Consider the following 14,303-nt stretch of genomic DNA (forward strand, 5'->3'; position numbering starts at 1 on the left):
GCCATTTGATGTTTCTTCACTAGGAAGCTACAAGTACTTTATATCATTCATAAATGACTTGAGTAGAAAGTTGCGGATCTATCTAATCGAACTCAAGAGTGAAGTCTTCTCAATCTTTAAGGACATTAAGAGATTGGTAGAAAAACAATATGGGAGGAGCATAAATATCCTTAGAATAAATGGTGGTGGTGAGTACACATTAACGGAGTTTGTTGAATTCTGCAAGGAGCAAGGAATTGGACATGAGGTAACTGGTCCATACACACCTCAATACAATGGAATTGCACAAAGAAGGAATAGAATAATCCTGAACATGGTTAGGAGTATGTTGAAGACCAAGAATTTTCCACACAGTTTTTGGGGAGAAGCAACCACCACTGATGCATTTGTTCTGAATAGATGTCCTACTAAGAAGTTCAATTCATTAGTGTTGGAAGAAGCTTGGTCAGAGGTAAAATCTTCTGTGAAACATCTAAGAATATTTGGCTCACTCTGCTATAGTCATATCCTAGATTAAAGAAGAAAGAAGCTAGACAACAAGAGTGAACAAATGATCTTCATTGGATACATTCCCACTAGTTCATATAAATTGTACAATCCTACAAACTAGCAAGTTGTATTCAGTATAGATATACACTTTGATGAATCTGAATCACGGAAATGGTCTCAAGACAACACTATTCCTATGGCTAGTCTGCATCTGGATTGGGAGAATGATGAATTTATGAGAGAAGAAGAACAAATAGATGCACAAAGTCATATGCAACAAGAAATTGATGAAAGACCAAGAAGACAAAGAATGTTCCATCTAGACTCAGAGACTTTCACCTCTATTTTGATAGGGCCATCAATACAGATGGAGACTTGGTTCAACACATGGTTCTACTAGCTGATGTTGAGCCAGTAATCTGTGAAGAAGCAATCTCTAGCAATATTTGGAGAGATGTTATGCTAGAAGATATCAAATCAATAAAGAAAAATGACACATGAGAATTAGTGGCCCTTCCTGATCAGAAAACTCCTATAGATGTCAAATGGATCATCAAGGTCAAGTTAAAACCTTATGGCTCTATAGCAAAGCACAAAGCCAGGCTTATGGCCAAAGGGTTTATGCAAAATGAAGGACTTGACTACTCTGAGGTCTTTGTACTAGTGGCTAGATTGGAAACTGTGAGACTTATGGTGGCCTTAGCTAGTTGGAAAAATTGGAGGTTGTGCCAATTGGATGTCAAGTCAGCCTTTCTCAATGGTCCACTAGAGAAAGTGGGGTTTGTGTCTCAACCCCTTGGTTTCATCATCAAAGGAAATAAGAATAAAGTGCTAAGACTCAAGAAAGCGCTTTATGGATTAGGACAAGTACCTAGAGCATGGAACAAGAGGATTGACAAATTTCTACATGACTCTGGTTTTCAGAAATGCACAGTTGAGTATGTGTGTACATCAATCAAGCATATAGACCAAAACCATGGTGCCTTGTTCATCTACCTATATGTAGATGATCTTCTCATTACATTTAGTAGCTCAAGAGGAATTGAAGAGTTAAAGGAAAGCTTAAAGGGTGAGTTTGAAATGACAGATTTGAGAAGATTGTCATATTTCCTTGGTCTGGAATTTCAACACACCAAGAGAGGGTTATCCATGCACCAAAAGAAGTACCTACTTGAAGTGTTAAAGAAGTTCAATATGATGAATTGCAATGCCTCATAAACTCCAGCTAAAATGAATCTGAAATTGGATAATTGTGAGGGAGAAGCAGTTGTGGATGCAACATTGTTTAGGCGGATTATGGGAAGTTTGACGTACATTTGCCACTCTAGACCAGAAATATTTTTCAGTGTAGGTATGATCAGTAAGTTTATGAGTGATCCAAGACACTCTCACGTGATTGCAGCCAAAAGAATTCTAAGATATCTAAGGTGAACATTTGATTTTGGCATTGTTTTTCCTCATCAAGATGAGAAGATTAGCTCATAACTCATGGCCTATTCTGACTCTAATTGGTGTGGAGATATACTAGATAGAAAGAACACAATGGGGTATGTGTTCATGGTCGCAAGTGCTCCTATTTCTTGGTGTTCACAGAAACAAAGGGTAGTGGCATTGTCAACTTGTGAAGCTGAGTACATAGCAGCTTGTGCAACAGCTTGCGAAGTAATTTGGTTATCGTCATTGTTTCAGGAACTTGGTATTGAAAATTGAGAAGTAATTGAATTATTGATAGATAGTAAATCAACAATTGATTTAGCCAAGAATCCAGTCTCATATGGTAGAAACAAGCCTATTGAAACAATGTATCATTACTTATGGTAGTAGGTTGCAGAAGGAAGAATTAAGCTCATACATTGCAAGAGTGAGCTTCAATTGGCAGACATTATGACTAAAGCTGTGAAGATAGATAGGTTTAAAGACTTGAGAAAGAAGATAGGAATTCAAGGCTTGACACATGAGTTGATTTTATTGTTTTTAGTAGTTAAAAGTTTAGGACTTTGATGTTAGTTTATAGATTTCGAATTATGGGGTGTTGAAAGTATAATTCAAAATCTAGTTAAGTTGGTTAAGGGTTTCTATAAATAGAAAATCCTAACTATCACTTTGTAACTAACACATTATTAGAAACTCATTGATTTTTACTCCTCTCATATATCACTTCTCTCCCTGCATAATCTTCACTGTTTTCATGACTATTCCTCAATCTGAATTCATCCTCTTTCTTTCATTCATCCTATTCTATTTTCATTCACTCACTGTTCTCATTCTGTTTTCATTCTTGTTCATTCCATTCACTATTCTTTGGTCCAACATTTTCGAAGTATCGCAGCAGTGGCTACTGCATGTTACAATTTAAAACATAGCAATATACTTGAGGATAATTAAATATTGTCATATATTGATTCGTGAGAATAGCATTACAATAATGGTATCTCCTCGTCTAAACTCACATACATACCCTTTATACTTGCTGCTAGTTTTGGAAAACTTTAAATCTCTATCACTTTCTATTAACTTCTCCACCACTTTTTCCCTAAAAGTATAATATATTTTAAATAAAAATTTTGCTTGTTTTATTCTGTCGTGTATAGAAATGTGTTATGTATAACTGGTATTTAAGTAAACCAGAAACAAAGGTCTGATGAAACTAATAAGACCCAATCATTATGAGTTATAATTAATTATCCTTCAAAATAATGAAAGAAAAATAAGTTGAATTTGGCTTCATTTCTTGGAGGGTAGAAGATTAATGGGAATTAGAGAAGTATGCTCACTATATTGCATGCATCCTGTGTTAGAAATTCATGCTGCACCATAAAGTATAATGGTGATCGGAAAAAGATGAAATAAAAAACTGAAAGAGTCATCAGCTAATTAGTGCACGGGGTTTAAAGAATGGAGTTATAAGAAGGTTGAGAGTTCGAATCTCATCCACTATCAAATAAATAAAGAACTGAAGTTTGGTTTCTATGTGGAGTAGAGAACTTTCATATCACTATTTCTCTATCTCTATTTCAAGCCAATAAAATTATATCAACTAATAAAATTATGCCAATAAGTATTTTTATTATCTATCAAAAACAATAACTGCTATTAGTTGGCATGATTTTATTGTTTAATACAAGAGAAATAGAAAAATAATGATATAAAAGATCTTCACTCTTCCAAGCCAAAAAGTTGGAAAAATTGTACATTAGATATTCGGAATAAAAATATTACATGAAAATTATTTTTCAAAAATAAACTTTCTTCTATAACTTAATGTGCACCCACTATTAATTCTCATTAAAAAACATGTTAATGATATGAGAAGATTTTATTCACTTGGCACATATAAGTTAGATCCATCATCTTAATACAAGAACTTTTCTTTTCTAACATTCTTCCTCAGATTAGACATAGAAAAGAGAGGGCGTGCAATACGACAACATACACAGTTAAAAAATATGGAACGAAAACTGAGAACATGTTCATCCATTAGGTTATTGAAATTCATAATTTTCCACCCAACAAGGTTGGAAAAGATAAGATAATTCATCTAAACAATGGTCATAACATGAAGAAACATTGTCTTTAAAACCACATGACCCACCAAATTAACACTAAAACCTCATCCAACACAACCATGTTCTGCTACTTCTTCTTAGCTTAACAATTGTTTTGAAGTTGAACCCACCATTGGACAAGGTTGGCAACCCTGCTTCATCAACAAAGGAGAATAGTTCACATTTGCATTAGACATCCCTGTAGGAAACGAAACCATACCAAGGGTTCTACTTCCTCTTCCTACTTGTTCCAACGTTTGGACCTGTTTCTTCAAGAACTTCACATAGTGTATAGCTTCATCTAACATAGAAGCAGTGTCCATTTTGGTGCCACCAGGTACTAACCTTTGAAGAATCCTTATCCTCTCGCTTATCCTTTCCCTCCTGTGCCTCGCAGCCACGCTTTGTGGATCCTTGGAAATCTTCACGTTCCTTCTCTTTGGTGGTTTCACAGATTCTGGGTCTATATGAATTGGTTGCATAACTGCTATTCTGAAAATCATTTCCCTCATTGCAGCCATGGAGTTTCTTTTCTCTGAAGATGAATGATAAGCATCAGAAACATTCCTGAATAACCTCCCTGATGGGTTAACCTCATTGGGTTGTTGCTGTTGAGGAGGTAGTGTCATGGGTTGTTGAAAAATATTGTTGTTGTTGTTGATGCTTTGAATATTGGAAGGTGATGGATCAAGCAAAGAAGGTTGTGGTGCTACGTTGAATATAGTGGAGCTAGTTCCACCATTGATGAATAACTCATTTTCTTGGAAACTAGTGGGAGTGTTGTTATAAAAAGGTTCATAGAATTCAGGAAACTTTTCCATTTGCATCATCATTGTCATCATGTCCATGCTGCTAGTGTCACACTCTGAAGTTTTCACTATGTCCACGTCCATGAAAGATGAAAGAGAGAGTGAGGTATGGGGTGTGGTTGAAGAAATGGGGAAGATGAGAGAAAAGAGGATCAGAGTATGGGAGGGTTCAGAAAAATTAACGGGTAAGAGCTATGATTGAGAAAGTAGGGTTTGTATCTCAGAGATAAGGAGAAAAAGATAGAATAAAAATAGTAGAATGAGAATGCAGAAAATGCTGTGATAGATATATATAGATATATTATTATCTCGCAAACCGACCAACAACAACAATATCTATCACGGTCATTGTAAGTGGAAGGTCTTTTTATAGCTACTTGTGAGCAATTTATTTATTTAGAGAACAAACTTATTTAATATCTACAATAAATAAATGATAGACATTTTTTTTAACTGCAAATAATAAATAATATTGGTGTATTTTTCTCTAAAATGATATATTGGTGTTTTAATTTATATTCTACAAGACTACAACTCCAATTATAATCATACTATTGTAGTTTTGAGAGTCATTGGCATGGTATCGCTATTAAAATTATGACCGCAAAACCACATTTTTTGGTGATTGTGATAAACGAAATGTAATTGCACCACAATTCAAAATACTTTGGAACAAAATCTTATAATAAAATTGGTCATATATTTTCACATAAGTTCTTTCTAGGTAGAACAAATATTGGTAGCATAATAAAATTAACTTAGCACACATTTTAATGGATTCCAACTCAAAATCTTTAAATAAATTAGAACAGACAACCCAGTTGAAATTGATATATGGGGTTGATAGTGCCATCTATTTTATCTTTTAATTTGGAAACGTAAAGAAAATCTAAGAATTGCACATTTATGATTGAATTACATTTTTTTTATTAATTATCACCGATAGAAACCGCCCATGATGTGTGGGGTTGCCTCTAAGAAAGGTTTCTATTTTACCAGTTGATTCTATAGCATGATGAGAAGAGGATCCACTCGGGCACGGGAAAGAGAAGCTTTTGTTTGTCCTTTTATTTTTAATGACAAAAATATTATTTTAATATAAGATAAATATATTATAGTATGTAATATTTTTTTTTATTTTTTGAAGCACTTACTCTTCTGTCCATACTCAAATGATGAGAGGTCAAAGCTGGAAACGTTTAAGCTCAATGGTTGACAATGAACATGGACCACATAGCAGTAGAACTAGGGAAGAAAAAGATTGGTTGGTTCAATGCTGGTGCATGAACCAAGTTTCAAAGCTTATTATGCTAATACTTTTTGACTGCAACATCTTTTGCTTTGGCTAGAAATTTTACTACTTTGTTAGATGATAAATATAAAAGTAGTCCCCACAAGTCACATGACATTTGTCAGAAGTTCAATTGAGAGAAAGATCTGTTACAAGCTTCAATCTATTAACAAAAGATGAGATGAGATAAGAGCGTGGAGTGGACCCAACTAGCAGAAAGAAAAAAATATGCATAGTTGAAAAGTTCTTCGTAATTTTTAGGGTAAAAAATGTATAAGAAAGCACAACATTCAAAATTTCAATTTCTTGAATATACATCATTTTTAGGTAAACTTCGTAACATTAATCTTTTTATATCAATGCTTTTAGAATGATAGAAGTTGAGATTGTCTAAGATGAAATCAAGTTCTTAACCTCCATTCTAAAAAGTAAAAATAAGAGGCTAAAATATAAATTATAATGGGAGATTTACAATTTAAAACATTGAAAAGTTGCAAATTTTCTTTTAACTTTTTCAACACTTTATGTTTAACCCTTAATTTGGCTTTAATAAAACCAATATTTTTAAAAACAATATCACTCATATAGCTAAGATGAAAATATAAAAAGATAATGTTTATTGTGTTTAGTGATTGTGTCCTTAAGGACATTTATTAATGAATACAAAATAAAGAATTAGATGTTGGTAAACTAACTTCGGCATATCTCAAAAAAATAAAACTTCATTTATAAACTTTCAAATTTTCTCTTCTTAAACATTACTCTATTAACATCTTCTATGTCACATAACTGGAATTTCTTACTTGGGGTTCATGTAGTTTGTAGTCAACGTTTATTATTTTTTTAAAGCATACTCCATATTTTTCCTATTACTTGTCCTTTTTAAGAAAGTTTAGGGAAAAATTACATGACTAGTGAAGATATACAAGATAAATATGGAAACTAAAATAATAGTAAAAAAATAAAAAATTACACTAATCTGCCTTTATGTTTGACTAAATTAAATTTAATCCCTCTTGTTTTAAAGTTATTACACTATCTCTTTTAGAGAGAGGCAGTTATCATTATACATTTACACCACCTCGAGGGAGGGCAATTATATCTTTTTGAAACAAAAGGCTTATAGATATCTTTAGTCAAATATCGAGGAAAGTCCATATAATTTTCACTAATAAAATTTCTATTAAATAACTATATTAATTAATTATATTTATATGTGTGTTTACATCCTAATCAACACTAGACCATATAAGAGTTGAGGTTTTCTCTAATATTGGAGATATAATATTAGAGTAATATGTAATTTGTAAATTTTTATTAAAGTATAATTGAAAATTTATGTTAATTATTTTTTTATCCTACATGTTATTATTCTGATATGATGTAGACCATACAATACTAAAGAGCATATTTTTTTTTATTTTTTATAGTGTCAGCAAATTATTTTTTATTAAATAATATGTTGATAGTATAAATTTTAAGCTCCGGTGAATAACCATCTTAAGTTTAAAAAATAATAAACTCCTTGTTAGTCAAATATGGCTTAGGTATATCCTTAAAAAAAATATGGCTTGTGTTAGGGGATATAGAGAATAGAAAGTTTCTATTCTGAAATAACCATCAAAGTTACTGCATGGAAGAGTTAGATTCTGACAAATCATTGCACTTTGATGAAGTGTTCTATTCACTGCTGTCTGGGAACGCTTTTTGAGGTGGATTGGGAGCTGGCGGTGAGCTAGGTTCATCATTTTTTATCAACCACGCTCTGTCGTAAATGCTGAATTTATTGTCCAACATACTATTCCTATGTTGTTTTATAAATGTCGATACTGGTCAGAATAAATAATTGAAGGTAAAATAATTCAGATATAATAAAAAATATTGATAATCTGTTAAAAACAAAAATATTAAGAGAAAAATATGTATATATTAACAGTATAAAATTTTTTACACTATCATTATATTATTTATCATTTATATTCAATTATTATTTACTCTCCAAATAATCTAATCTAAATGAATATGGATTTCATTGGTTTGTGCAAAAGAGTTTAGCACATAGTGTAATATATATACTTTAAAACGTAAAAATTTATATATAATTAGTATATTATTTATCATTCATTTGTATTACTATTAAATTTTTAAAGAATCAATAACAATTAAAATATAAATGATAGATAATATAATATAGCCTATAAAACTCATACACTATGCATATATTTCTTTCTCACCAGTAAACTTCAATGAATATTTTTATTACAATCTTATTAGTTTATTTTTTATAATTTGCTTTTAATCCGATTATATGGAGTTAAATAAATAATGGAAGTTAGGTATTTCATTAATTAAAAAATGTATTACAATATTTATATTTTAACCTTTTTAATTTTGATGAGATATTAATTACTTTGACATTTTCTCATTAACTCATTGTTTCTCTATCCCATTTTTACGACACTTTATGTATCACTATATTGATCAGTGTTATTACACTCACACCAATCAATAATTTAGTGAAGATATTGTGTTTATGAGTAACTAGTTAGATTAATGGGTCAATAGTTTGACCAGTTGACTTGGTCTGCATTAATTTTTTTTAAAAGAATCATAATATTATGATTATTATTTAACATTATTTAATAACTTTATATTTGAAATTTAAAAATATTATCATACCTAATTAAATAATTAATAAAGAAGATTTTACTACTATGAAATGTGATAAGTGAGTTGAAAATATCATCAAACAACATATTTGTCATGGTTTAATTGCAAAAAATGAACAATATGTTCGAAATTTAGTTAAACAAAGGAAGTTTTCTATATGAGTTAACAAATGACAAACATAATTATAGATAAGTTAAAAACCTTTGATTTTTTTAATCTAAAAATGACATCATTTGATTGTTTTTTCAAAAATATTTTTTAATTGATTCAATCCGAACATCCGAGTCACTGGTTTTAAACTTAAATCGACCAAGTTGAAACGAGCCAATACATTTTATGTGAAACCGGTTAGATGGAGACTAAAACCGATCAGATGTCCGGTTCATGGTTGAACCGGTCAAATTGGCCTATTCGAACTAAATTTTATAACACTGATATTAATTGAGCATCACATTAGTAAGAACAAATTAGAAATAAGAAAATTAATTACTCTCTAATATATAAAAAAAATATAAAAACTACTAAAAACTTGTAAAACATGCTTTATAAATAAGATGAGAATGAATATTATTTAAAAAATTTATTAAATTCCACCCTTAAAGGTTGAGGATAGCAAGTTAGAAATGAGAAAATGTACCCAAAAAATATGTACCAAAAAATATAGTTTGACAATTTAGAAAATCAAGGTTAGTAACTATTTTTCGCTTGCTTGCCTTTATTGCATTAAATAAAGTGTGATAATGGTGATTATGATTTGTTACCGTTAGTTTATCAAAGTACATTATTTTACACGTTTAATCAATACATTCAATATCACTTTAACGTATGTGCTTTAAGCTAGATTTACAATTAAATTGAGAGGAAGAAAGTGTTAAACATGGTATCCTTGCTGTGCAAAGAACTCAGATTGTTTGAGATTGAAGAAGATGCAAAAGATTATTCAATTCATTGATTAAAGAAGATTTTACATAAAAGCTATTTATAGAAGCTTGTAGTTAGTTGAGAGGAAAACAGAAAATAACTAACTCTAACTAACAGACTAAAAGGGAAACTGAATATGGGCTTAGAACAAAAGAGACCCAAAGAGAAAAATCAGTTTCCTTCTTCTTCATTTGCTTGATTATTTTCAACTTGATGAGTAGTTTCTTCATCTACTTTCAACAGGCCCCCACAAGCTGGGATGTGGATATCAAGCATCCCAAGCTTGGAGAACAGTTTGTGAAACAGGTTTGGAGATAAGGCCTTGGTTAAAATGTCTGCATTTTGAGAAGCAGTAGGAATAGAGAGAAGATGAAGCAAACCAGTCTGAATTTTCTCCCTAACCGTGTGGCAATCGACCTCTATGTGTTTCGTTCTCTCATGGAACACGGGATTTGATGCTATGTAGATGGCTGACTGGTTGTCACAGTATAAGGTGATTGGTTGAGGATGATCAATCTGTAAATCATGTACTAAGTGGAGTAGCCATTGAGCCTCGCAAGCACCTAATGCCATTGCCCTGTACTCTGCTTCTGCTGATGATCTGGCCACAACTTGTTGTTTCTTGCTTTTCCATGAGATGAGGGAATTACCTAAATAGAAACAATAAGCAGAGACAGACTTTCTAGAGTCAGGACATCCTGTCCAGTCTGAATCTGTATAGCCTTTTAGTTTGAAATCAGAGATTGTAGGCAGAAAAATACCAACACTGATTGACCCTTTGACATATCGCAAAATTCGTTTGGCCCCCTCAAAGTGTTTATCAGTGGGGTTTGATAAGAATTGACTAAGGTGGCTGACAGAAAAACAGATATCAGGGCGAGTATGAGTTAAGTATATGAGCTTACCCATGAGTCTCCTATAAGTGGTGGGGTTGGTGAGCAATGTACCTGATTCCATGCCTATTAGTTGTTTAGTGTAATCCATTGGAGTAGAACTAGGTTTAGATGCAAGCATTCCTGTTTCCTGTAGGAGATCAAGGGCATATTTCCTTTGGTAGAGTAATATACCTGCTGCAGATCTTGCTATTTCAATGCCTAGGAAATATTTTAATTGACCTAGATCCTTGATGCTGAATGTGGAATTGAGAGTCTGCTTAATTGCATTGATTTCATTCAAGTTGTTACCTGCTAAGATGAGATCGTCTACATACACCAATATAGCAGTGAAAGAAGAAAAATTTGATTTAGTAAATAAAGAGTAGTCAGCAGAGGATTTGATGTCACCTGTTTTGGCAATGTGGTTGTTAATTTTTCATGCCACTTGCCTACTGGATTGTTTGAGGCCATACAGTGACTTTTGGAGCTTGCATACCAGTCCAGGTTGGTTAACAATAAGCCCAGGGGGGATTTTCATGTATACATTTTCTTTCAAGTCACCATGTAAGAATGCCGTGTTTATATCCAACTGCTGAAGATGCCAGTTCTTGGCAGCTGCCAATGCTAGGATGACCCTAATTGTGGTCATTTTGACAACAGGACTAAAGGTTTCCATGTAGTCAAGGCCTTCTGTTTGAGAAAAGCCTTTGGCAACAAGTCTTGCCTTGTGCCTCTCTATGGATCCATCAGCTTTATACTTAAGTTTGAAGACCCATTTGCATCCTATAGCCTTGCTAGTGCTAGGCAGGTTAGTTAAGATCCAAGTGTTATTGTTTTTGAGAGCATCTAGCTCATCTTGGATAGCCTGTTGCCAACACACATGTTGGATAGCCTCAACATAGCTTTATGGTTCAGTGCTAGATGATATACTAAGAGAAAAGTGTTTGTGAGTGCTTGACAGTTTGTCATATGAAAGAAATTTAGATATAGGATACCTTACCTTTGAAGATCTTGGTGATACTGAGTGAGAAATAGAGGTGTTTAAGGCACAATGATAATCCTGTAAGTATACAGGTTTATTTTTGGTCCTAAGGGACCTTCTGGGAGTATGAGTATCATCAGTATCAGCTTGTATGTTAGTAATGGTTTCAGGAGAGGTAGTAGGTGCAGGATCATGAGTATGTTGATTTTCTAATTCTGATGTAGTAATAGATGAGGAGGGGACTTCATGGCATATAGGTAAGACAAGTTGGTTATTGGTATTATGGCAGGATGTATAATTTTCAACTGGTATGGTGAAGTTAGGCTCATTTTCAGTGTGAGTGATGTTCTCAAATGGAAAGACATGTTCATAAAAAGTGACATCCCTAGATATAAAGATCTCATGTGTATTGGTGTCTAATATAACATACCCTTTTACACCCCTTTTTAGTCCAAGGAAGACACCCTTTCTAGCTCTATGATCCAGTTTTCTCCTATGAGAGGAGTTGGTGGTGGCATAACATTGACAACCAAAGGCCTTTAGGTAAGATATGTTAGGTAATCTTCCATACAATCTCTTGTAAGGGCTCTCACCAGACAGTTTATTGCAAGGTTGCCTATTAATCAAGTAGACAGCATGAGCTAAAGCAAAATTCCAAAAACAGTGGGGTAGGTTGGACTGAAAAACTAAAGATCTAGCAACACTCAATATGTGTTGGTGCTTTCTTTCAACCACCCCGTTTTGTTGGGGTGCTTCAACACAACTTGTTTGGTGTTGGATGCCATGTTGAGCATAGAACTGATGTAGGGAAAATTCTTTCCCATTATCAGTTCTGATGCTCTTGATTCTTAAACCAAATTGAGTGATCACTAGGGAGCAGAAATTCTTTATTAAATCAGGAACTTCTGATTTGAGTTTCATGAAGAATAACCATGTGAATCTTGACTTGTCATCAACAATGGTCAAGAAATATTTATGTCCAGAAGTGCTAGGGACATAAAAAGGACCCCATATGTCCATGTGAATTAAATCAAATATGTGTGTAGACTTAGATATGCTTATATTATATGGTAACTTCTTTTGCTTAGCAATGTGACATATATGACAAGGATTTACTGATTTGTTGCACTTAATGGAAGGAAAAGCAGTTTGCATAGCAACCAATTTATCATGTGAGGGATGTCCTAATCTAACATGCCATATATTGTCATCATATACAGTAAAAGCATTAACTTTCATACTATAATGTGTTGTGCATAATGTTGGTAAAGTTATTACAGAACTTTTCATTGCAAATAGACCATTTCTCAACTCAGCTGCACCAATCATCCTCAATGATGGGAGATCCTAAATACAACAATAGTTTTTGGAAAAAGTTAATTGGCAAGGAGTAGACATTATGAGTTTTGAGATAGAGATCAAATTGAAATTAAAGCTTGGTATATATAAAACATCACTCAGATATAGGCTAGGGGAGAAATTGATACTCCCTGAAATTGTGGTGCAAACCTGATTGCCATTAGGCAAGGTTACATACACTGGTTTGATCTTCTTGTATGTTTGGAAGTGTGAAAGGGTGTGGCACACATGGTCAGTGGCCCCTGTATCAAGATACCAGTCAAGACTCTTTGAATTAAAACTTAATGTATACTTCTTACCTCTGTCACTTGTGCTAGCAGGTTGTGTGCTGAGTTGGTTTGTGTTGTGAACACTTTTTGGTGTAGGTTGTTGCAGTATGGATAATATTGTTTGGTGTTGTTGGGAAGTGATATTAATCCCAGAAACTTATGCATCATTCTTATTGAGGTTAGGCTGTTCTCTTGCAACCATTTGATGCTCAGTATTGCACACATCTTCTTCAAATGTAGTCATATTGTTGATGTTGTAATTTTTGAAATTTCCAGGTGGGGGAAAACCATGTTTTCTGAAGCATTGATCAACTGTATGTCCTAATTTATGGCAGTGTGTGCAGACTTTGGTTCCTCTGCCTCCTTGATTTCTTCCTGAACCTCTTCCTGTTGGATTTTGATAAGGTCTTCCTCTACCTCTTCCTCTATAGCTCTTGTAGTTTGTTTCATGTTCACTGCTGTTTTGTGTGTTTTCAGCAGTATTCATAAAGATCTTGGGTCACTATAGTGAGAGTTAATGTGCCTTTCTTGCCTTATTAGCAAAGCAAACGCCTTGTTGATAGAGGGCAAGGGGTCCATTAACGCCTCACACTCTCATATTGATCATTGAGCCCCATAAGAAAACAGAGAACATAATCACTCTCTCTGTATCCTTTGATAGTGGGAACAAGGTTGCATATGCATTTGTGCATACATATGCAGGAAGGAATTGGTCTGAAGTTATCCAATTCTTCCCATAAACCCTTTATGTGATTGTAGTAGGCCCTTATACTAAGGTTACCTTGCCTATAGGTGTACATTTGTGTGAGAAGCTCGACTATGCGAAAGACATCCCCTTGGTAATATCTCTCACGTATCTTCCCAAATCTGAAATGCAGTCTCCATCCATATGATACTTTGGGCAACAGAAGGCTCTATTGATTGAATCAACCAAGAAACCACTAGTGTGTTGCATCTGTCCCTGTAGATAAAGCTTGGGTCTTCAATGGAAGGTTTTGGCAACGATCCATCTATGAACTGCAATTTATTCTTCGATTTCAAGGACATGGCCATGGCACGAGACCAAGAGTGGTAATTATCGCCATTAAGTGTT

The 14,303-nt window shown here is 33.4% G+C and overlaps 1 protein-coding gene across 1 annotated transcript; it reads right to left on the reverse strand.

Moving 5' to 3' along the window:
- Window positions 3,959–5,124, reverse strand: LOC109350103 (transcription factor HEC2-like). The gene has a single exon (XM_019591240.1). The coding sequence runs from the start codon at window positions 4,925–4,927 to the stop codon at window positions 4,133–4,135; it is 795 nt and encodes a 264-aa protein (XP_019446785.1). The 5' UTR covers window positions 4,928–5,124; the 3' UTR covers window positions 3,959–4,132.

The sequence above is a fragment of the Lupinus angustifolius genome, chromosome LG06, assembly GCF_001865875.1.
Source record: "Lupinus angustifolius cultivar Tanjil chromosome LG06, LupAngTanjil_v1.0, whole genome shotgun sequence".
Taxonomy (NCBI): Eukaryota; Viridiplantae; Streptophyta; class Magnoliopsida; order Fabales; family Fabaceae; genus Lupinus; species Lupinus angustifolius.